General features: G+C 47.3%; 1 protein-coding gene across 2 annotated transcripts in view; it reads right to left on the bottom strand.

The window, feature by feature from the left end:
* Nucleotides 1–20,873, bottom strand: part of DKK3 (dickkopf WNT signaling pathway inhibitor 3) — a 41,766-nt gene extending 20,893 nt beyond the window's left edge. The window contains exons 1-4 of one of the 2 annotated variants that reach the window (XM_053560208.1): nt 20,843–20,873; nt 20,141–20,371; nt 13,513–13,650; nt 10,986–11,069 (exon numbers count right to left, since the gene is read on the bottom strand). In XM_053560208.1, coding sequence (XP_053416183.1) covers nt 10,986–11,069; nt 13,513–13,650; nt 20,141–20,347 — 429 coding nt within the window. In that variant the 5' untranslated portion in view covers nt 20,348–20,371; nt 20,843–20,873. Of the gene's footprint in view, nt 1–10,985; nt 11,070–13,512; nt 13,651–20,140; nt 20,390–20,842 lie in introns of those variants that run through there. The other variant, XM_053560209.1, reaches the window with a different exon arrangement.
* Nucleotides 20,874–21,595: the final 722 nt, after the last annotated feature.

The raw sequence follows: 21,595 nt of genomic DNA, 5'->3' as shown, positions 1-21,595 counted from the left end.
GCAGCCCATCTTCTCGGAGAGATGACAAAACAGGGATGCTGAGATCCTGCTTCTGAAATGGGAAACTACACTGAACTGAAATGGAAATGAAGTTCCAGATTCAATCGCTGCATAATTTGGAGAAAAATTATATCCCCCCATCTCTGTTTTCTTATCCATAAAATGTGAGGTTTGGTCTGGAATGGAATAAAATGGGTTCCAAGTGGTTGTCAGTGGCTGCTGGAAGTGCTACGCTGCCTTAATAGTCACAAACCAATTCCAGGGGCAGTCAATTGCACTCACAAGGAAATAACTCTGGCATCAATTAGCACTGTCTGCCATGTGCACAGAGGTAGAGGGATGGTAGTGTGGGTGCCCCATATTTTCATTCCTGGTCTAGAGGAACTCAACAGACTGTGAATTTTGCCATATAATTATAAGAATTGGTGAAATATTGCTTTACTTTATCTTTGGCACAAGGCCTGTCTTCATACACAATAGCTTTTTCATCTGGTTTGGTCTTAGTCACCATCACCATTCAGAACCTTCTCAGTTACTGTGTTCTAAGCAACAGCAATCTTACAACAAAATAAACATATTTACTGATTTATCGCACTCATATTCGGTAACCTGCTGCTTCCTTCCCCAAGGGGTCTAGGAAATTAGGTCAGAAAGGAGAATTTACACTTTTTGGCATTTATTAAGTGCCAGATATTTTCCATACATTCCTCCTACTTGTAAAACAAACTTCTCAGGCAGCCAGTAAATCCTCCTCTCACAGAGCAGGAATCAATGCCCAGGACCGTGTGGGAAGCTGCCCAGATATTCCGACCTGTAGCATTTTGGACTCCAAATTCTATCACACTGTGCCTCCCTAAAATGTACCCAAATATCTTGTTTATTCTTTCTTTTCCAGGAGGTGGAGGTGAAAAATGAAACTGACAGTAGGTCTAGACAGAGCAATGAGATCTGGGCAAATATTAGATGATTCAATCTCCATCCATCATTTTTTCTATAGTCCACTGGAGATATGACCAAGAATACAGGTTTACTGCCTGGTTTGGGAGACCAGCTCAGCTTATCAGATTTGGGGCATGACTGTGAATTCCCTGAGAGCATTAAATATGTCCTTCTGTGCCTTGGCCCCCACCCTGACCGTTCCCTTCCATAAGTCCCTGCTTCTGACCCTGGGAGAGGAGAGGGGACAACCAGGGTCTCCGCTGGCAAGGTCCCCTGGCCTACACTTCATGACACCATCCCTACCACTGGTGGGAATTTTAAAAAACCAACACAAAACTTTCTTCTTGGAGGACTGATCTCCCATCTGAGCTCCCCAGGTATCTTCACATCCCTGGGGATTCCTTCTGGAGACCATGGCGTTAGGTGTGGGTCTCACAAAAGAGGGCATGGAGTGGGTAAAGATTCCTGAATCGTCAAAACATCGCGTCTCTGGAACCTAGAGATGATCATCTCTAAGACGCAGGCTCCCAGGCCTGGGGGGAGTTTTCAGCAGGCCAGCTAGAGGCCAGGGCTGTGGGATTGGGCATTCTGATCAGTGGCATCAGTTATGCCCCCAAGAGAGCCCTGAGGCTGGGGCTGCCATACTACAGAGGCAGCCTCTGGGACCAGTGTGGGGAAGGCGCTGCCTTGTCCAAGGGTGGCAGAGACTAGTAATTTTTACACAGTCCTTCAGCTCACACTGGGCCTTTGTGTCCTCTCAGGTCCACAGTCATGAAAACTGAAAGCTTAAAAAAATGTTCCACCTTGCTGGTGGGAATGTGAAATGTGCAGCTGCTGTGGGAAACAGTACGCAGGCCCTCAGAGCATTAAAAGTGGAATGACCAGATGATCTAGCAATTCCGCTTCTCGGTCATCATCCAAAAGAGCTGAAAGCTGGGTCTCAGGGAGATAGTTGCACATCCGTGTTCACAGCAGTGTGATTCACAACAGCCAGAGTGTGCAAGCAACCCAAAGGTCCCCCGAGCGACAGATGGACAAACAAAATGTAGTGTGTGACAAACATACGCTCACACATGTACATTCATATTGACACGCACACAGTGGGAAATTATCCAGCCTTAAAAAGGAACGAGATTCTGACACATGTGCCAACATCGAGGACACTGTACAAAGTGAAATACACCAGTCACGAAAAGACAAATACGTGTGGTTCCTCTGAGGAGCCTAGAGCCGCCAAACTCACAGAGACAGTCAGGAGAACAGTGCTTGCTAAGGGCCACAGGGAAGGAAGAACCAGATGGGAAATGTTGCTTAATGGCTATAGAGTTTCAGATTTGCAAGACAAAGGTTTCTGGAGATTATACAAAACAATGTGAATGTACTGAACACTGCTGAACAGTACGCTTAAAAATTGTTAAGATGGTAAATTTTATTCTACATATATTTTATCGTAATTAAAAAAATGTTCCATTAAGAACATGGATTGGGGGTGGCACCTGTGGCTCAGGGAGTAGGGCGCCTGTCCCATGTGCCAGAGGTGGCGGGTTCAAACCCAGCCCTGGCCAAAAAACCACAAAAAGGAAAAAAAAAAAAAAAAGAACATGGATTGGGAAGTTTTGGAATCAATAAGATCTAAGCGTTTCATTTTATTTTTTTCTTGTAGGACTGGCTCAGCCACCTACTAGCTCTGCAGTATAATTGCTCTGAACCTCAGTTACTTCATCTGTAAAATGGGGTCATTCAATATGGCTGCCATGTGGATTATGTGAGGGGATGCCAGTCAGATCCCTGGTATAGTTTCTGAACAAATAAGAGAATACTGGGAATTGTAGCCCTTGGTAAAATTTTGAAACAAAAAGGACTCAGGTGCTTTGTGATCTTTTCAGAAGGAGGCCAAGGTACAAGGAAGAACAGGGCCACAGCCAGGATGCAATGACCCTACGGTGGATGTTGTCCAGGGTAGTCTGGAAGAATCCTCAGGTCCTGAGAACTGTGGACAGCACACACCTGCGGGGAGGAGCTCTTCAGACACATGCGCTCAGGCTCCTCGGAGGTCACAGAAAGCACTTACTCCACAGCCGACGCCATCGGTTTAATGAGATCTCAAGTTCAATCATTGTCACTTATCTGGCCTATCTGCTGGCACTGAGCAAAAAAGTGCTCCAATTCTAAATAAAAGTTTCCAGATTTCAAGGCCCAAAGCCAGGCTTTTTTCAGGGCACAGGCTTTGCATCCCAGAGAGGACTCAAGGCTCCAGCTTTAGCAGAATTAAGCAAAGCCCTATCCTCACCAATGTCTCTGCCGTCCAAACCACATTTTCCTGGCTCTTCCCTCTGGGAATTGCGGGAGCCTCATTACAGTGTACAGTGCAGGGCATAGTGAAGCATTGCAGATGCAGGGTATACTCCTGTCTCAGCGTGTATTCTCAACCCCTTGGCTGGGCTCTCGAAAGCCTTCTTGATCTAACCCCTGCCTCTCCGCAACATTATCTGCTGCTACCCCCAACCCCAGCTAAACTCAAGCTCTGGCATTCTCAGCTGGCATTCTTCCAGCATGTTCTTCTTTCTACATGCTTCCTTGATTTTGTTGAACAAGACCTGCTTCTGAAAGAAATTCCCTTCTTCCCCATAATAGAAAATTCCTAGATACACCTCAACCACCACCCTTTCCAGGGAGTATTTGCTAAGCAATTTGAAGGGCCTGAGTTTCTACTTACTCTCTATTGCAAGATGACAAGTGAGCCTGCCGCAGTTCCATGGATGCTAGCAGAAGACATGAGCCTTCTGGGTCAGAGATAAAAGGCTTTATTCCAGCAGCACAGAAGGGGCTCTTGTTTCCTGGCTGTGTTATTTCCCTTGCTCCCCAAGTCCCACATGGGCCACAGGAGCTCAGGTGGATGCTACATGTGCATCAGGTTTGCATCACACATAAGTAATCCCACGCTAAGAGCATCTAATCCTTTGATAATGGACTGCAAACTAACTGCCCTCTGCCATGGTGGGAGAGTTTTCGCGGTCTTCCAAGGCTATCGTACTGGCTATACAACATCCTTGAAAAGACATTCTGACTAAGAAAATACTGTGAAAGCTATGTTAACCAGTTAGATGAAAATATTTCAAATTGTATATAAAACCAGCACATTGTACCCCACAATTGCATTAATGTACACAGCTATGATTAAAAAAAAATAGTAAAGAAAAGCCATTCTGAAACACAAGGGCAAGCCATGCCTTTGCTTATAAAATGATCAGAAACATGAGCAACACATGAAGAACAGATTCTTCCCCAGCTACCTGATGTGGCCCCGGTGCCATGCCTCCACAACCCCTTGCGAGACCTCTGCACTAGAATACATCCACGCTACAAGGATCTGGTTATCATTTTAGTCCATGGCTAGCCTGGGTGCTCTCTGCTGTTAAGAGTATCATTGACACTTCTCCACCAGAAACATAGTAGGTGCTAGTACGTGCAAGTAAATAAATGTGCAAATAAATAAATGAAATGAATAATTAATATTGGGAATTTGGATAACCAGGGATGGGGGATAATCAAATAACAACAAATGGCTGATATTTACTAACTTCTTAAAGTCTTTAGTTCTAAGCAATGTACGGTGTTTTTGACCTGGATTATTCTATTTTATCCTTATGATAATATGATATGGAAGGTAGTTTTATAGATGAGAGAACTAAGGCTTAGAGCAGTTAGGAAGTTAACCAAAGTCACATGGCTGATAAGCAGTAGTGTTGCCTTTGGGACTGGACTCCCTGTGCCCAAGCTGTTAATGCCTCAGTGAAGTGCTGCTCCTATGAAAAGACCCCTCAACCTTGTTTGTATTTGCAGGGGTGGTGGCAGTAGCAAGCACGTCACCGTCACCTACTCCCTCTGTGACTCAGCCCATCAGCTGCCTCACAGAGACACTCAGATGTTCCCACTGGGACTTCCCACCTCCCTAATCTGCCCCACACTGGGACAGATGGTGTTTGGTCTTGGGAACAGCCTGGAACGCAAAACTGACCTTTCTCCCTGGCCAAGAGAGGAAGGGATGTGGCTACCCATACAATTCAAACAGCCATCCGTCCCCCTTGACCTAATAATTAGAGAAATATAAACAAAAAGGAGATATCTTTTTCCCCTGTCAGATGACCCCCTAGTCTAATACCTACGCTAGGTGCGAGTGGGTGAAATATAGCCTCAAAAATCGCTGCTAAGAACAAAATGAGTACAACCTTTCTGCTAGAAAATTTGGGAGTATCTCAAAATTTTAGACATGTACATACTTTGACTTAGCAATTTAATTTTTAGGATTTACAACGCAGTGAAAATACTTGCAAAATTATTCAAAAATACATATAATTAGATATTTATGCCCAAATGGGACATAATCTCAAACTTCTAAAAATATTTTAAAAATACAAAAATCTATAAAAAGTCTCTCTGCAAACTTAAATTCCTCCAGAGATATCTATGAATGATTTTGTATATAGTTCACCAAGCTTTTTAATGCATGCTTTTTCTTTTTTTTTTTTTTTTTTTTTGTAGAGACAGAGTCTCACTTTATGGCCCTCGGTAGAGTGCCGTGGCCTCACACAGCTCACAGCAACCTCCAACTCCTGGGCTTAAGCGATTCTCTTGCTTCAGCCTCCCGAGTAGCTGGGACTACAGGTGCCCGCCACAACACCCGGCTATTTTTTGATTGCAGTTTGGCCGGGGCCGGGTTTGAACCTGCCACCCTCGGTATATGGGGCCGGCGCCTTACGGACTGAGCCACAGGTGTCGCCCTAATGCATGCTTTTTCTAAAATTGAGATTTTTAATATAGTATATATGTATATTTTATGTTATATATGCTGCTTAGTAATTTTTTTTTTTTTTTTTACTTAAGAGCATGTCAAAGGCAACCTTTTACACCAGCTTATATGAAATCTACACGCAACTTATTGGTTAACAATACAGTATTTTGATTTTGGCTATGGAATCATTTAACAAATTCTATCTTGAGAGATACTTAGTTTGAGGAGAGTACAACTTAATATACCAGGAGTGCCTGGTATATTAAAATTGCTCACTCACATCAATGTTACTTATTTGGGAATTATTTACCCTGTTCTTAGAATGATATAGGGTCCTCCCATTTCCCTTCTCTGTTTCTTTCTACCAGTCCTCGGCCTAGGGAACTGTACACTAACAAAAGCTACTCCATCACCCTCAGGACAAGAAGTCTGTTTCCTTCTCTAGAAACCAGTCCACACCCTGCCAACAAGGGCCCCAGGCTGGAATGAGGGTGCTCCTGCCCATCCCCCATGCCCTGCTATTTCTTACAGCCCGACCTTCCTCTGTCTGTATCCCCAACACCCAACCCAGACACACAGCACAGGCAAGGACAGGAAAGGCAGCAGGATGAGTCAGCCTCGTGGCTAGGGGCACAGAGCTCTGGCAAAGCACATTACTCAGAGAATGAGGCAGGCGGCTGCAGAACGCAATGAGCCCCAGGCTAACGTCAGGGCAAGAGACCTGGGGAGCCTTACGCACATCCGCAGCTTCCATTCTTTTTGTGGAAAGGTTGCCAGGAACCAGAGAAGCCAATTAGAATCCAGTTTTAATTACTTCCAATAACAATGAACCTCACGCAAAGAGCTTTTATAAACCTTGCCTTCTAGATACTCTATCATGTGAAAAGGGGACTATAAGCTTCATTGGACAGTTGAAGAAACTGAGTCACAGAGGACAGAGTTTGTAAGGGTCAAGGCAGGGTTTGAGCCCTGGTCTGCTTCACACCTGTTCGGATGTCTTTATTCGGTCTCAACTTTGGCAGAAGAGAAGAAGCACGTCCTGGGACTCAGCCACACCAGCCTCCCGGGACCCAGCAGGACTCCCCCGGTGGGAGATCCTCTGGGAACTGACTGAGTCTTACCCACTGCATCCTCCCTGGGTGCTGTTCGGTTAAAATAGACCCCACTGACTTGTCATCAGGGCACCCTCTGACATTCCATTAAATGCATAGAGTCCAACAGCAGAAACCGGGTGCGGGGAGGAAACATGGCCAGCACCCCACCTGTCTGCTCTGCAATGAATGAACAGGCTGGGGAAGAACTTGAGGCCTGAGGGAGAATGAGGTCAGTTGGGACACTTTCCCTTCCTACCTGGCTGGGCTTTGAGGTGACTAGCTGTTTACTGCTCCACAGAAGCAAACAAACAAAAAGCCTTCCAAAAGTTGGCCACAGTTTAACATCCCCAGGCTCCAACACAAGTATCAGACCAAGTATTCTCACAGCAAGGAAGGAAACTGGTTTCACACTTGTAGAGAATTCCATGGTCACTGCCTCAGTCTAGTCTCCAATCAAAAGGGCACCAGCAGCACTGGTCACTCTCTGGAACAAGGAAGTCGCCGGGTCACTCAAGTCCCCATGATCTGGATGTTTCTGGTAGTGAAATTCGTCTACCTGTGGCCTCAGAAGTTTTAATCAGTGTTTTGATTGTACATAAGTGAACTGTAGTTTCAAACTAGGTATGTTCAGGTGAAAAGAACAAACAGACTCTCTTTTTAATATAAGATTCTAATGAGAAACCAGAAAGACTACAGACGCAGGACATGCTAAGCTTTGTACCTTTGAGCTGTATTTTAACCAGAGAACATGTCCCTTCAAAACGGTGCCTTGTCTAACTGGGCCAGACTCCTCCTATGTGGGGACACGATTCTATAAATAAAAGTGTCCTATTAATGTACAATGGCCCGTCCATACCCCAGCTTCCAACATGCTGCGTTCCCCGGTGCCCTGCACACATGCGGCGCAGCATCCGTGTGCCTGCCCACTGGCCTGCGAAGTGGGGCAGGCTGAGGGTGCAGCACAAAAGCCTCACCACAAAGACGTCAGACCACATCCCATCAGCCGAGGCGCTCAGGTGAAATAACAAGCCATAGTGTCCCTTTCCCCTTTCACATCTGAGTATAAAAACAGACCAGTGCCTCGCACATACCAGAAGCAGCTTCTAGACAGGCATATAGTGTTTCTGTCTGTAAATTTCCACGAGCCTCCCTGGGTTACCATACATATTAATACACATTCCAGCATTTGAAGAAGGGAAAACATAGGGCACTTGGCGATTATTTTTAATTGAATTCATCTGGGAATTTTAAATCCTAAAAATTTAGCCCCTGATTATAGCATTTTAAGGTTTGAACAGCATATGATTTTGTCCTTGGGAATGGCAAATCCCCCTTTTTCCCTTTTAGAGAAAGTTTCTGCAGGGTACAATCCATTTCAAAGCCAACTGTAAAAATCATTAAATCCCAAAACTAGGAAATGGGACAGTGGCGACCATGAACAACTCTTGGTATTCCTTTGACAGCAATCTAGTCTTCATAGCTTCCTATTCAGAAAAAGGAGCTGTATGTCTCTGTAAAGATAATGCTTCAGCCCTAGCTCAATGTGTTCGGATGATGGGGGAGCCGGGAAGGGAAGGGTGGGCGCGTGAAAGAATTCTGCAAGCATATGAAACTAGATCTTGCTTGTCTTAGAAGCTGCTCTGACACAGAGCAAAGCTCTGCAGTGAGCACAGGTACTGCTTTCTCTGCCACAGGACATCTCTTTCACAGGAGGCCATTCTCTAAAGCCTGTAGGATCTGCCAACACTGGCCAGTCAAGCATCAGATGCCCCACGTTGCCCCCGCCAGCCAATCAAAATGGAATTTATTCTCACAGAGAAACCCCATGAGCTCACATCCCAAAGGCCTGAGCGAGAATCCAGAAAGTCTTGGTGAGTCTCCACCATCTGAGTTTCTTGGATCTACCACTCCCCTCAACCTCCTGCATCTTCAGAGCTGTCATATGCAAGGGTTTAGGTCAGCGGTTCTCAACCTGTGGGTCGCGACCCCTTTGTAACAATGAAAATACATCCTGCCTATCAGATATTTACATGAAGTTAAATGAAGTTATGAAGTAGCAACGAAAATAATTTTATGCTTAGGGGTCACCACGACATGAGGAACTGTATTAAAGGGTCACACTTTATGGGAGCAAGACATGATTGCAAGAGGGACTTTACCTAACAATTGCAATCAGAGTAACCTGGCTTATTGTACCCTCAATGAATCCCCAACAATAAAAATAAATAAAATAAAAATAAAAAAAGATTGAGCGCCAACTTTAAAAAAAAAAAAAGGGTCGCAGCATTAGGAAGGCTGAGAACCACTAGTTTAGGTTATGCCCTGCACAGGGGTGCCAAGGTCTGTCCTCCGTCCCATGATGGCCATAGGAGATGGAGTGGGCAGGAATAGAGATTCTGGGCTTCCCGGCTGAGTACTTAAGCAGGGACACACACGGGCACTCAGGCAGCTGGCAAACTCGCTGGCATATAGCAATTGGCCTCTGCCCCAAGAATGCTCTTGGCATCACCATCAAGCTCTTATCTCTTGCCAGCCCCCACTCTCAGAGTCTCAGTTTTCCCCATTACAAGGCTCAAATCTGACACAGCTGCTCCCCTTGGTGGTGGAGAGAGCATGGGATGTGAGAGTCGCAACCGTGTGTGCACCTCAGCCCCTGGCAGGTGCAAGAAAGCTCACGGGTACAGCCACTGCCTCCCCCAGAGCAAAGCTGTGCCATCGTGTAATGATGGACTCACTTTTGCTGGAAGAAAAAGGCCTATTTGCTCTAATGTATAGCACTGTGAGTTTGTTTCCCCTGCCGTTTCCATTCCATGGCTTCTAGTCAGGCCCATTATTCCTCATGAGGCCCCCCACGCTTAGATCTGGAATACTCTAAATCTTTCCCCTCTAAGAAATGCGGTCATATCCTATGGCTGGCTGGGTGGTTTCTGTTTTGCTTCCCTCTCTATCTTCCCATCTTTGGAAGCTGGTCTCCCTTTCTTCCTGGCCTTAGTTAACCTTGTCTTTGTTGCATCGGTTTCTGTACTTTCAAGGATTGAAGGGATGGTGGACATTGTTACTTCACATGAAGATGGGGAAAAGCTTATAGGTGACGATCCGAGGCCAGTACCCTCTCCATTTCCCTGCACAGTTCCTCCCCACCACCTCCAGACGCCTTGAATGGTGGGTCACCACCATCACACACAGCCACCCGGACCCCAAGCCTGAAGTAAATGTCAGTCAACTCCCCAACATTTTGCACTGTGCCAAAAACAAGCGAAAAAGAAAAACCCATCAACTACCAACCAAGGCAACACCACCTTCCTAACTTGTATCAATACACTGGTTCTCTCCCAGTAATAAGGCCAAAAGCAGTGGGGGGAAAGTCCTCAAGGCCCTTTGAAGGCCAGGGACATATAAATGACCGAGGTGCAGAGAGTCTGGGTCCCTGCAGTCTCCGCACACCAAGCACATTTTCCCCACTGATCATGTCACAGGTGCCTTGTTCCTGCCCAGAGGCGCGTGCAGCACGTGAGGAAGCCACCTCTTTGAGAAGATAAAGCACAGCTGAGTCACCTCTGGCCTGGGAGATAGAAGACCAATGACTCCAATGGGGATATCCCCTGATTAGTACCCAGGTTTCCCCTCTGTGAAATCACACCACTTCCAACTTTAGGGCTCTGTAATTCTATAAAATCCAAAGGCAAATCACAGCAACAATCATAGGTGACCAGAGTCCCACGCCTGGAACAAATCTTTGCCTTTATGCCTACAGGTTCCCTGTAAGATGTTCGTGTTCTCAAGCTGCCTAAGCAGGGCTGGGATTGCAAAAGGCATGGACCATCCCAGAAGCTGGGGGGATTTCACCATCTTACACACCACATCTGTGACCAGGTCCCAATCAATATACCTGGTACTTGCTTGGTACCCTTTCAAAGCTGAGATGGGGCCATACACACGACAAATGAATTTAATTTCTCTGTTGTTTCTGATGCCAAGTGCATGGATGAATTACATCCTGGATTACATCAATCTGGTCATAAATCTTGGTACAAACAAGCCAGCACAGGTGCATAAAAATCAGCTCCCTCTGCCCAAGGTCTGCAGCCCAGGTCACCATTGGCAGGTTAAACAAAAGTGTATGTGCCCTGGGGTGTGAATTCAGGGAGGTGACAACTTACATGGCTCCTTCTGCCATCTTCATCTCCCACAGATGTAATAACTGTCTCTGAAAAGACCGTCTGTCCAGTCTGGTTGTTTGTTATCTACAGTAGAACAGACACAGTGAAAGTTAAATAGAGGGAATCCTGAGCAAATCCCACAAGACTTTCCCCCCACATTCTGAAGCAGGGTCACCTCGTAGTCAGAATGCGGCTCTCCTTCCTTGCTGAGTCCACTGGCAACTGTGGGGCAGAGAGCTTCCCCGGGTGCAGAGATGAGAGGTTTTGACAGAGTCTGCATCATGGGGCTGCCATGAGCAGCAAGCAAGCCATCGTGGGGAGCACTCAGCACAAACCCTCAGCAGCATCCGCTATTTTTATCATGTTGGGGGCTCATCACTTGAAACTCAGTGTCAACTGTCAGGACAAATTGCATGTCTGGGCGTCTAGATGTGCATCTTTCATGACAAGCAGGCAGGCCGTAGCTACAGCAGCCCTACTCCTCATCCCAGGGAACAGTTTCATTTTGTTAGGGAAGCGCTGAAGTACAGGGAGACTTGTACCAATATTCCTACTTCTGGTGTCTGCCTCTACTTATGCAACCAGGCACCTCAAAGCTAAGCCTGACCTGGAGCCCAGGACATTCCTGCCCCATGGCTGACTTGGTGATGAAAAAGAGAAAAGACGCTGGTCCAGGAGCTACATGTGTGTCCTTTGAGCTCTGGCCAAGAACCATCTGGTATGTCACCTGGAACGTGTCATTTCTCTTCTCTGAGTCACAATTTTCTCTTTTAAATTTCATCTTTAAAGTCTCTGCCAGCTTTAATATCATGAAAGTCTAAATCCAGGACGAAGTGGAAACTCTTTGCAGTAGGGGATCAAATTCCAGTTCTGAGGTGGTAAGAACCACATCCTCATTACCATGTTTTTAAATTTTTACCTAAATTATTTCTCTAATCCCAAAAGAGACAATGTCCTTTATGCTAGCTTTTTATAGAATTAACTAATGCCATATTTTTAAAAATTCTATAAGCCTCTACTGTATAGGTGGGTTGTGGGACTTCTTAAGAGTCTTTATTAAGAGTCTGCATTTTTTTAATTTCTAGGGGGAGAATATATATAATGTTTTTTGAATATGTTTCACCACTACTGAGCCCTCTTTCATGACCCATGGCATAGGACTGGTACACCATGGAGCCCACTTGAGAGCCGCCATATTGTAATAACATAACTTTATTATAATGACAACAATAATAAAAACACCTGCAAAGTAGATGTTAGTAGCCCTATTTCATAAATGCAGCTAGTGAGAGTCAGTAAATTTAAATAATTTTTCAAAAATCACACTAGTTCCTGGTAGGACTCACACTCAGGTATTCTGACTTCTATGAGGAGCAATTTAAGAAGCAACCAAGCCTGCTGGCTAATTATTGTCAGAAAGGATGACTGAATATTGGTTTTGACAAGAATAACATAATCACTTTTGGGAACATTCTCCAGTGGTCAGATGAGTAATGCTAAAGGATTATACTCAGGAGATGAACTCATTCATTTACTTGAAGGGATATACTCTGTAGCTGAGCCCATCCTTGCACAGTGGGGGAGGGTACCCCACAAGGCAATGGTAAATAAAAACTGACCCCCTGACACTCCGTGGCACAGAAACACTAGTGTTTCATCCATGTAATTGCCTGGGCATTTGAACATATACAAGGCCCTTTCTTGAGAGCTATTGTGGCCTTGCCTGCAGGAGTTGAGATGAAATAGGAAGTGAAGCTCCCTGACATTCACAACAGCATGTGAACTCCGTGGCCTCTAACCTTGACCCTGCATATCTGTGTGGCAGACTCGAAGAGAACACAGGCTCACGAAGTTTCTGCCATTGGGACGTCTCACACCAGGGCCAGGCTAAATGTCATGTTTCTTTGTATTTGCCACATTTTCTTCATCAAGTCAGACTGGGAATGAACCTCCTTGCTACTCACGGAGGATGTTAGACCAAGAGACACTTAGACATGCTGTGGGGTGGGAAAATGCTATCAGATTTTGAATAGACAACAAGCAAACAAATGAATGTTTGATTTGGTGGCATCAGAGCGTTTCCCCTCTGAAAATGGCATATATCACATTTACATTCCTACTGAGAAAACATGAGGATTGACTCAGTACAACATATTTCAACTCTCTACTGAGACATACATAAAAACCTATGCGATAAATTCCTCAAATTCAATACTAGGAAAGTGTCTCTCTAGACATTGTTTGTTTCCTTTTTTCAAATGATAAAAATCTCTGAACATTCCTTTGCAATAAGACTGGCGGGAAGCCTTGGGTTAAACTTATTGCCTCACCACAAAAGCCATTTAGGTTACAGATACATATCTTTCCACTTTAAAGAGTGCCCTCACACCTTGTGGATTTTAATCTGTATTTTACCATTCTTATTTGTAGTTTTGACTTGTGTATATAGTATGCAAATAAGACCTTAGTTCTCTGATGGGACTGGAAGCTACAGGAAGGAGGAAGAGCTGGCTGTGCATCCCCTTACCTTGTGAATTTCTCGGTGCACGTGGATGGTGTTGTTTCCGATCTTGGTGTCTGTGTTGGTTTCGTTGTGATAGCTGGGAGGTAAATTTCCCAGGTTCACTTCTGATGACGTTTTAGCAGCAGCTTCCTCTGCCTCCATCTATTAAATCAATGAATTTAATGAGCTAAATTATTTCCTCTTGTTACAAGTAAGAGTTCATTAGGAAAACAAAAGCCCCGTCTCTCTTTTCCTCTTCTGCAATTACAGACAGTGGTGATAATGATAGGTACCATTAACTGAGTGATCACTAGGACAAAACAATGTACTAAATGCTTTCCATCCATTATAGCCCTTAAATTTCACAACCTCCCTAGAAGGTGAGTGTTAAGGTCTTCATTTCACAAATAGGCAAAGTGAGGCTCAGGAAGACTCCCAGCGAAGGGAGGAGTTGGGATTTGGACATATTTCCATTAAATAGTCTTGGCCCCCGTATAAATGCTGCTGCTACCCTGCCCACCTTCTGGGGGCTACTCCAGAGGTCACCTGCACCCAGTTATGCCAATAACTGACCCTATCTCTCTCCGAGGGCCTTCTCTGGCTACAGAAGTGTACTCAGTATGCACAGGTCCCAAGTTTAGGGAGGGACAGGCTATGGAGGTAAACACCCCAGTTTCTCCTCCTCTTGCAAGAAAATTCTAAAGTGTGGAGAATCTACAGAGTCTCTCTCTGAAAACCCTCTGGGGGACTAAACCCTGGAAGCCCACAACAATCACCTGCTCATGAACAGACACTTTATTACCTTTCTTCCTTTTCATCTTGTGTGGAAACAAGATGAAACACAAGGTTTCATCTTGCTAGGTTTTCTAGGATCACCTCCCAAATAAACCATTTGCTCCTAAATCTTTGCTGCAGTGTCTTGTGGTGGTGATGGTGATGGTGACGGTGCTGAGGACACAAACTAAGACAGTCCCTCATTCCCTGCCCTAGCTGGATAGGGTCACCTTACCTGTAGGGAATAAGGTGTCTTGTATCCCACCTCTTGGGTACCTTGTAGGGTACCCTCACAAAGGGATACCTGTGGAGGGTCAGCTGACTAGTTCTGGGGCCTGCACCTCTCTAGCTCTTCTTGAACACATGTCTTTCCCCAGTGTCAGGTTTCTGAGGCCACTGTCCTCCAATCCTCCATGACATCTCTACCAGATATACCAGTCACCTCATGGCAGCACCCACTGATTCATCACCCTGCCCTATCCCTGAGGAGTGGGCAGTCGACGATGTGATCTGTTCTCAGCTGACTGTACCCAAAGGGAGGCCACATCACGGACTAGTGGAGCTGATCAGATACTCTCTCTAGGGATCTAAAATAAGAGACACAAAGAGAAGTTCTAGTTGATAGTTGGCAATTTTCCAACCTTTCTGTCTTTGGGCTATTTTCATTCTTTTAAACTAATCCTCAAAAAATATTTTCCTAGTTAAAATAAATCACTGTCCTTTTTTCCCGTAAGTACTAAATGAGTCTTCACTTTTCCCACCTCCCCCAGGAAGATTGGCCAAGCTGGAGTGGATATGAGGAAGGAATCCCCATGTCTCAATGTAGCACTAAAGCACTAAGAAAGTTGGGTAGGTGCAGAGGCTCAACTAATCAAACAAAGACTGGGTCAGTGTACACTTCTGTGTATACAGGGCTGCGTTTATTCTGAGGTATCTGCAACTTGATCACCGGCTTCATAATGATAATAATTAGAATAACAACCCCCATGTTTGGGGCATTAGCTATGTCTGAGCCCTTGCCCCAAGTGCCTTGAATAGTCACAGCAACAGTATGAGGACAGTTTTATGACAGAGTCACGCCCCAAACTTAAAAAAAAAAAAAATAATACAGTAGAACCTCCCTAGTTAACCATCCCCCTACAGCAACCATTTCCTTAAGCTGACCTCATTTTCATAGACTGGACATGTACCACATGTACATATCGGTACAGCAGGCCTAGTTCCTTATGTTGACCACCTCCATATATTGACCAGTGCCATGGGTAGTCAGTTTACAGAGGTTCCACTGTAAATATATCTGGATCCTTTCCCATACCTGCTGAATTGCAATTTCTGGAGATGGGACCTCCAGATATCAATGAACTTCTCAGATATTTCTGAGTATTTTCCTCTCCTCTATCTGTACCCAGTTAAGAAACTGCGCTCCAGGCAATAGGGAGTTACAGCAAGTTTTAAAGAGACTAGCTGGAAAATAACATAGAAACTCAGAAAGGAAGAGGGGGAGTCAGGGTACTACCTAGAACTAGCTAGGAGAAGGGAGCTCTACCTGAGAAGGTGCCATATAGATGGCAAATGATCCAAATAAATCTAGAAGGACCAAGCCACTGAGCAATGGCCACCAGATTAGATAGGTTGTTGTCTCCAGCATCATCAGAGGGCAAGACAGGAGAAAGTACCAGGCGGGATTCTGGAGTCTGACAAGGTGGGTGCAAGTCCTGCTCTACCACAAGGTAGCCATGTGACCTTGGGCAAGACACTAAATTCCTCTAAGCCTCAGCTTGCTCAACTGTAAAAGGGGGATGATCCTAATGTTAAGAATTAAGGACCCTGAAATCCAAGTGCTTGGCATACTACCTGACACAGGGAAAGCTGTGATGTGCAGGTGCCTTCATTACACTGCCCCTTAAGAGGGCCGTTTCAGGAGAAGCCAGTCTGCCAAAGATCTGGGGAAGGGGGAGAAGTGGGGAGAGCAGGCAGCAGATAGCATGCGTTTGAAGAGTGTGCCAACAAAAAGGAGAAGAAATGGAGCTCTGAAGAGAGACAAATGGGCAAGAAAAGGCGTGTATGTGTGTGTGTGTGTGTGAGAGATAGAGAGAGAGCGCCCTCACCCCAGTTCCCACTCACGTGTGTGATAACAAAGACGCAGCTGAAAAGAGAAGACCAAAGATGCTGGTGAGGATCTACCCAGAGGGAGAAGGGAAGGTACATGTTTTAAAATTTCCATTAGGATCTGAATCCCACAGTTCAGCTTTCAGATAATTGACAAATTACCAAATCTAGAGTTCGCTCTGGGTTTTATAAGACCTCCTCCCCTCAGCCAGAGGTTATTTCAACAGAATGAGCTAACAGTTTTTTTAATGGCACCACGAACTAAAAGTACAGTTTACAATGGAAATTTCAACCACAACTATTACCGCTGTGAGCAAGAGAAACTTCAGCCTGAAGGAAAAGGAGATGTTTTTCATAGAGGAGGAATGTGAACGCTATTAAAAATAGCATTTGTAGTTGGTTGAATCTGTGTGTCTGTAAAAGGGGCATAGTAGGAAAAAAATTGGAAGAGAAATCCAGGCTTGGTAGTGGGGTTTGTGCTAGCAGTAGGTGAGGCAATAAGAATGGTTTAACATAGCAGTTCTCAACCTGTGGGTCGCCACCCACAGGAACTGTATTAAAGGGCTGTGGCATTAGGAAGGTTGAGAACACTGGTCTAACATCTGCCAGTTACAGACCTGGCAATGAGGGCAGGAGAAGCAGTGGTTTTATACTCAAAATACATTTATTAGTAACATATAGAATAATAACCCAGGAAAACTGGGATCTCAGACTGAAGCCATCTGAAGTTTACGGCTCCCAGAAAGGTCTACAAGCACAGCTGCTTTGTCTTTTCCCTTAAGAAACATCAACAGCTTCAGTCAGCTGGAATATTTAAAACGCCAGGAAGTTACTTGAAAGCAAATTCATGATACAACTATGTAAACAATTAACACATCTGGCCCTGGTTCTTTTTGGTTCTTCTCTTGGACAATAACTAAATAACAACTATCTTGCATTTATGAGATTTAAGGGGCTTTCTGGCAATCTCACAAAAAAAAATACTAACAGCCATATTCTATATTTTTAAGATATTTTAAAACATATTTTTAGTATTTTAGTATTAATTTTGAGTATTTTAGAAGACATTTTAAAAGATAGATTCTATTAAGAATCTATCAGATAGGCGGCGCCTGTGGCTCAAGGAGTAGGGCGCCGGTCCCATATGCTGGAGGTGGCGGGTTCAAACCCAGCCCCGGCCAAAAACCACACACACAAAAAAAAGAATCTATCAGATAGTGGTGATACTTACTTGTTCTACTACTAGTACTATTATGGTGATAACAACAACTTTTAGTATTATTTCTTGAGGATCAACCATCTTGTAATATAACAGCCTCATGAGGAAGCTACTTGTATTATACTTATTTTACTTAATTCCATTTTAAACAATCAGGTAGCTTGCTTTACTCCCATCCTCTCATTTAATATTGCTTTTATCCTAAGGAGTGGACATTTTCTCCATTTCAGACTCTGGATCCCACCACTAGTAAGTAGCAGAGATGGGATTTGATGAATGAAGATTGGTCCATTCTTCTGCCATGAAAATGTTCAGCCTCTCTCATCCTGTACCCACAGCCAGCAAGGATACTCTTTGGGAAATGACCACTGACTGGAGTAGATGTGACAGCTGATGTCTCCCCTGGGGCAAACTTCAGCCTGCCCAACTATACAACTCAAGCACAGCCATGTCTGGAGGGAGGTTCTTCCCTTGGGATGCTGGCAAACCTAACATGGGTAATTCTTATGGAGAAGGCACCATCACTCAGGTCCCCCTGGGCCTCAGATTGCTCGGCTCACTGAAGAAACTGAAGAGGCCGTGCTGCTCTCTCTGCTCCCTCATCAGGAGCTAACGTCAGAGGACCACACAGCAAACTTCCTGAATAAAGACATGGAGGTGACTGAGTCAGTCTTACAGGAAATCCATGTGCAGGAGAGAAAATCTTAGAACCCAGATAAGAAAAGCAAATGGCCTGCCCTAGAATTCAAAGAATCACAAGCCAAATTAACTTGAAGTTGCAGGGTTGAGAGACACTGGGGCCTATCCGACTCCCTTCACCCTTTAACTGTTGTATGTCATGGCTACTCTGCAACCACGGGGATGATCCTGGGTCTTGGAACTGGGGTCTGCCCAGTGGACGTTTAAGTACAGCTGCACAGGTTTCTGATCATGAACAGAATGATCCTGGGTCTTAGAACTGGGGTCTGCCCAGTAGACGTTTAAGTACAGCTGCACAGGTTTCTGCCTCCCAACTCAGAGTACCCTTCATTGCACACTCCATCAGATTGGCTGTTGTAGGATACAAGGGGAAATATGCCCAAACTATACAGGGCTTAGGCAAGAAAGTAACTTCTCCCAGTGGACAAGAGCCCATATTTAAGTCTTTGCCAAGGAGGCTACCAAGAAGTAGACAGCAGGAATGTGGAGAAGCCTAGATATCTGGGCTCTTGTTGACTCCTTCACTGGGATAGCTGGCTCCTCTTCAAAGGCACACTATAGCAACCAGCCTACCCACCCCAGGCACCAGGGACAGCTCCCCACATCTGGATGGAGAGGGCTGGGTCAGTGGCACCTTCTACCCAGGCAGCCCTCACTATGCTTGGGTGCCCACCATAGAGGACAAAACAGGATGCCATTCACAGCATTTGGACCTAGAAGGGGATGGAAGGAAGAAGCCAGGCAGAGCTTATAAATAGCTGCTAAACATTGCACACCTGTTACTGGCTAGGTGCCTACACTTACATCATGGCACTTAATTCTCAGGAAACTGAGGTTCAGTATGTTAAGTGATTTGCCCAATGTCACCCTTTGAGTACTGGCAGAGAAGGACCTGAGCTACTCATTAGAAGGGTAACATCTGGCAAATCTGACTCCAAAGCTCTCCTGGGTGGAGGGGGGGCGGTTGCTGCCCTCTCTCCTTTCACCTGCCACTCTCATACAGTGCTGGGATTTGAGATTTTCATCTTTTTTTTTTTTTTTTTTTGTAGAGACAGAGTCTCACTTTATGGCCCTCAGTAGAGTGCCGTGGCCTCACACAGCTCACAGCAACCTCCAACTCCTGGGCTTAGGTGATTCTCTTGCCTCAGCCTCCTGAGTAGCTGGGACTACAGGCGCCCGCCACAACGCCCGGCTAGAGATTTTCATCTTGATCTTCCTTCTCTGTCTAGACAGATCGCCAGCAAAGCTCTGAGTTCTTTGACTCTGTACCCACATGGCATCTGATCTGTATCTTGGGAAGATTGCACACGCTCAAAGCACAAAGGACAAGCTGGAACTTGGAGATGCTTAGAGCTTCCTGGGGCCCTCTCTAAAACCACAGCGCTGGAACGTCAGGGGCTTTGCAAACGTCTGCTTATAACAGAGGACAGCCCACCACAGGTTTGAAGACAATTGCAAGGTTGTGGCTTGCAGCCTGCAGGCAGGTGGCGACCCCAGCTATCTACCCTGTTTCCCTGAAAATAAGACATCCTTCGAAAATAAGACCTACTTACAGGAAAGATAAGACGTCTCCTGAAAATAAGACCTAGCGCATCTTTGGGAGCACACCTTAAAATAAGAGGGTAGGGAGGGTGAACAGGCTCAGACCCAGACCTTTGGGCAGGGAGGAAGAGCGAGCGAGGAGTTGGGCTCACCCTGCGCGGTCTCCAGGTCACTCCGCATCTGCTCCTGCCCCTTGGCAGCCCCTTCACAGGACCCAGGTTCCCTGGCCTTCCCAGCCCCTGCCCCCGCATCCCCCCCCCACCTCCGGCTCTTCCCGAACCCCGCGCGGCGCCGTCCGGGGGCACCCACCTCCTCCACCGCGCTGCGCAGTTTGTGCTGCGTGTCCTCCATCAGTTCCTCAACCTCGCGGAACATCTCGTTGAGGGTGGCCTCCTCCTGCGGGTAGCTGAGAGCCGGGCCGGGCTCCACGGGAGTCGAGGTCGTCGTCGGAGCAGGGGCCGTGGGGACCGCCACCGCTAGCAGCAGGCACAGTAGGGTGCCCCGGAGCCGCCCCATCGTCGTTCCGTGCCCGCAGCCGCCGCCTGTGAGCCCCGGAGCGGGATCAGGGCGCGCGGACCACCCCTCTCGCCAGCCCCGCCCGCCGCCCGCCCCGCCGCCCCCCTCCGCTGCCCCTGCCAGCAGACGGAACGAAACCCAGTCCCCTCTAGACGCCGCTCTCCTCCCCGGAACACAGGCGTCGCCCATCACTCCAGCCCTGCGCACCCGCGACCCTCTCGCCTCCATACACGTCCCCTCCAACCTCGAGCACGGGCTGAGCCCGCTCTTCGACCGCAATGCCCGGGTCCCCCACGCTAAATAGCCTCTGGCGCCCCTCAGCCGCGCTGCGTCCCGGATTCCAGCCCTGGTCCCTCCGCCAGCCCGTGCTGGTCAAAGTGTCCACCCCACTCCCGGCGCAAGCCTCTCCCAACCCCCATCTAGGGTGGGCAGAGCACAGGTCATACCTTCCCCTGGAGGCTGGATCCAAGCACAGCGCCCTGCCCCGCACCCACCCAGGCGAGGCTGAGCCCAGCCGGCCCTCCCGGCCCCGCGCCGCCGCCGCCCCTCACTCACCGCGACCTGACGGAGCTGCGCCGCAGGCTGGGAGGGAGCGCGCCCGCCGGGAGGCCGCCTCGGGGCTGCGGGCGAGGAAGCGGACGGTGGGCGGGAGCGCGGCGGGGATGCGGCAGCGCTGGTACCCGAGGAGCCAGCCCGCAGCCCGCGCTCCGCCTGTCCGCCAGGCCCCCGCCCCGCCGAGGGGCAGCCGCCCGGCCATTGGCCAGCCCGGCGCCCGCGACCTCACGCCCCACGCCGGCCTCTTCTGCCCTGGGGACCAGCTCTGCCCGCAGCCATCTCCCTCCCAGCATCCCACCGCCCCCGCGCCTCCCAGACCCTGTCATCTCCCTCTTCCGGTCTAGAAACAGCTCACCGAGGTTGGGGTTGGGGGGAGGGTGTCTTCGCAAGTCCCAGCTTGCCCTGCCTGCCAGCCCCGAGCGAGCCTGCAGGAGACAATCCCAACCCCTCCACCTGGCGTTCAGACCATCACCGGCGGGCCTCGGTCTGCCTGCCGCGGTTGACGCGGTGCTCCAGCCGGGTCGACCCACTCGCGGCTCCGGGAACGGGTCGGAGAATGTCCCGAGCTCCCTGAGGATGGCGTAGCACAGTGGGTAGGCCCAAACACCTGCAGCCGGCTCTGCTCCGTCCCACCCCAGCCAAGTTACCAGGCTGCCTGTGTTCATAGCCCAGGTGTAAAATGGAGGTGATAGC

This window comes from Nycticebus coucang, chromosome 14, assembly GCF_027406575.1.
Source record: "Nycticebus coucang isolate mNycCou1 chromosome 14, mNycCou1.pri, whole genome shotgun sequence".
Taxonomy (NCBI): Eukaryota; Metazoa; Chordata; class Mammalia; order Primates; family Lorisidae; genus Nycticebus; species Nycticebus coucang.
This window is presented reverse-complemented; position numbering and strand designations above follow the sequence as displayed.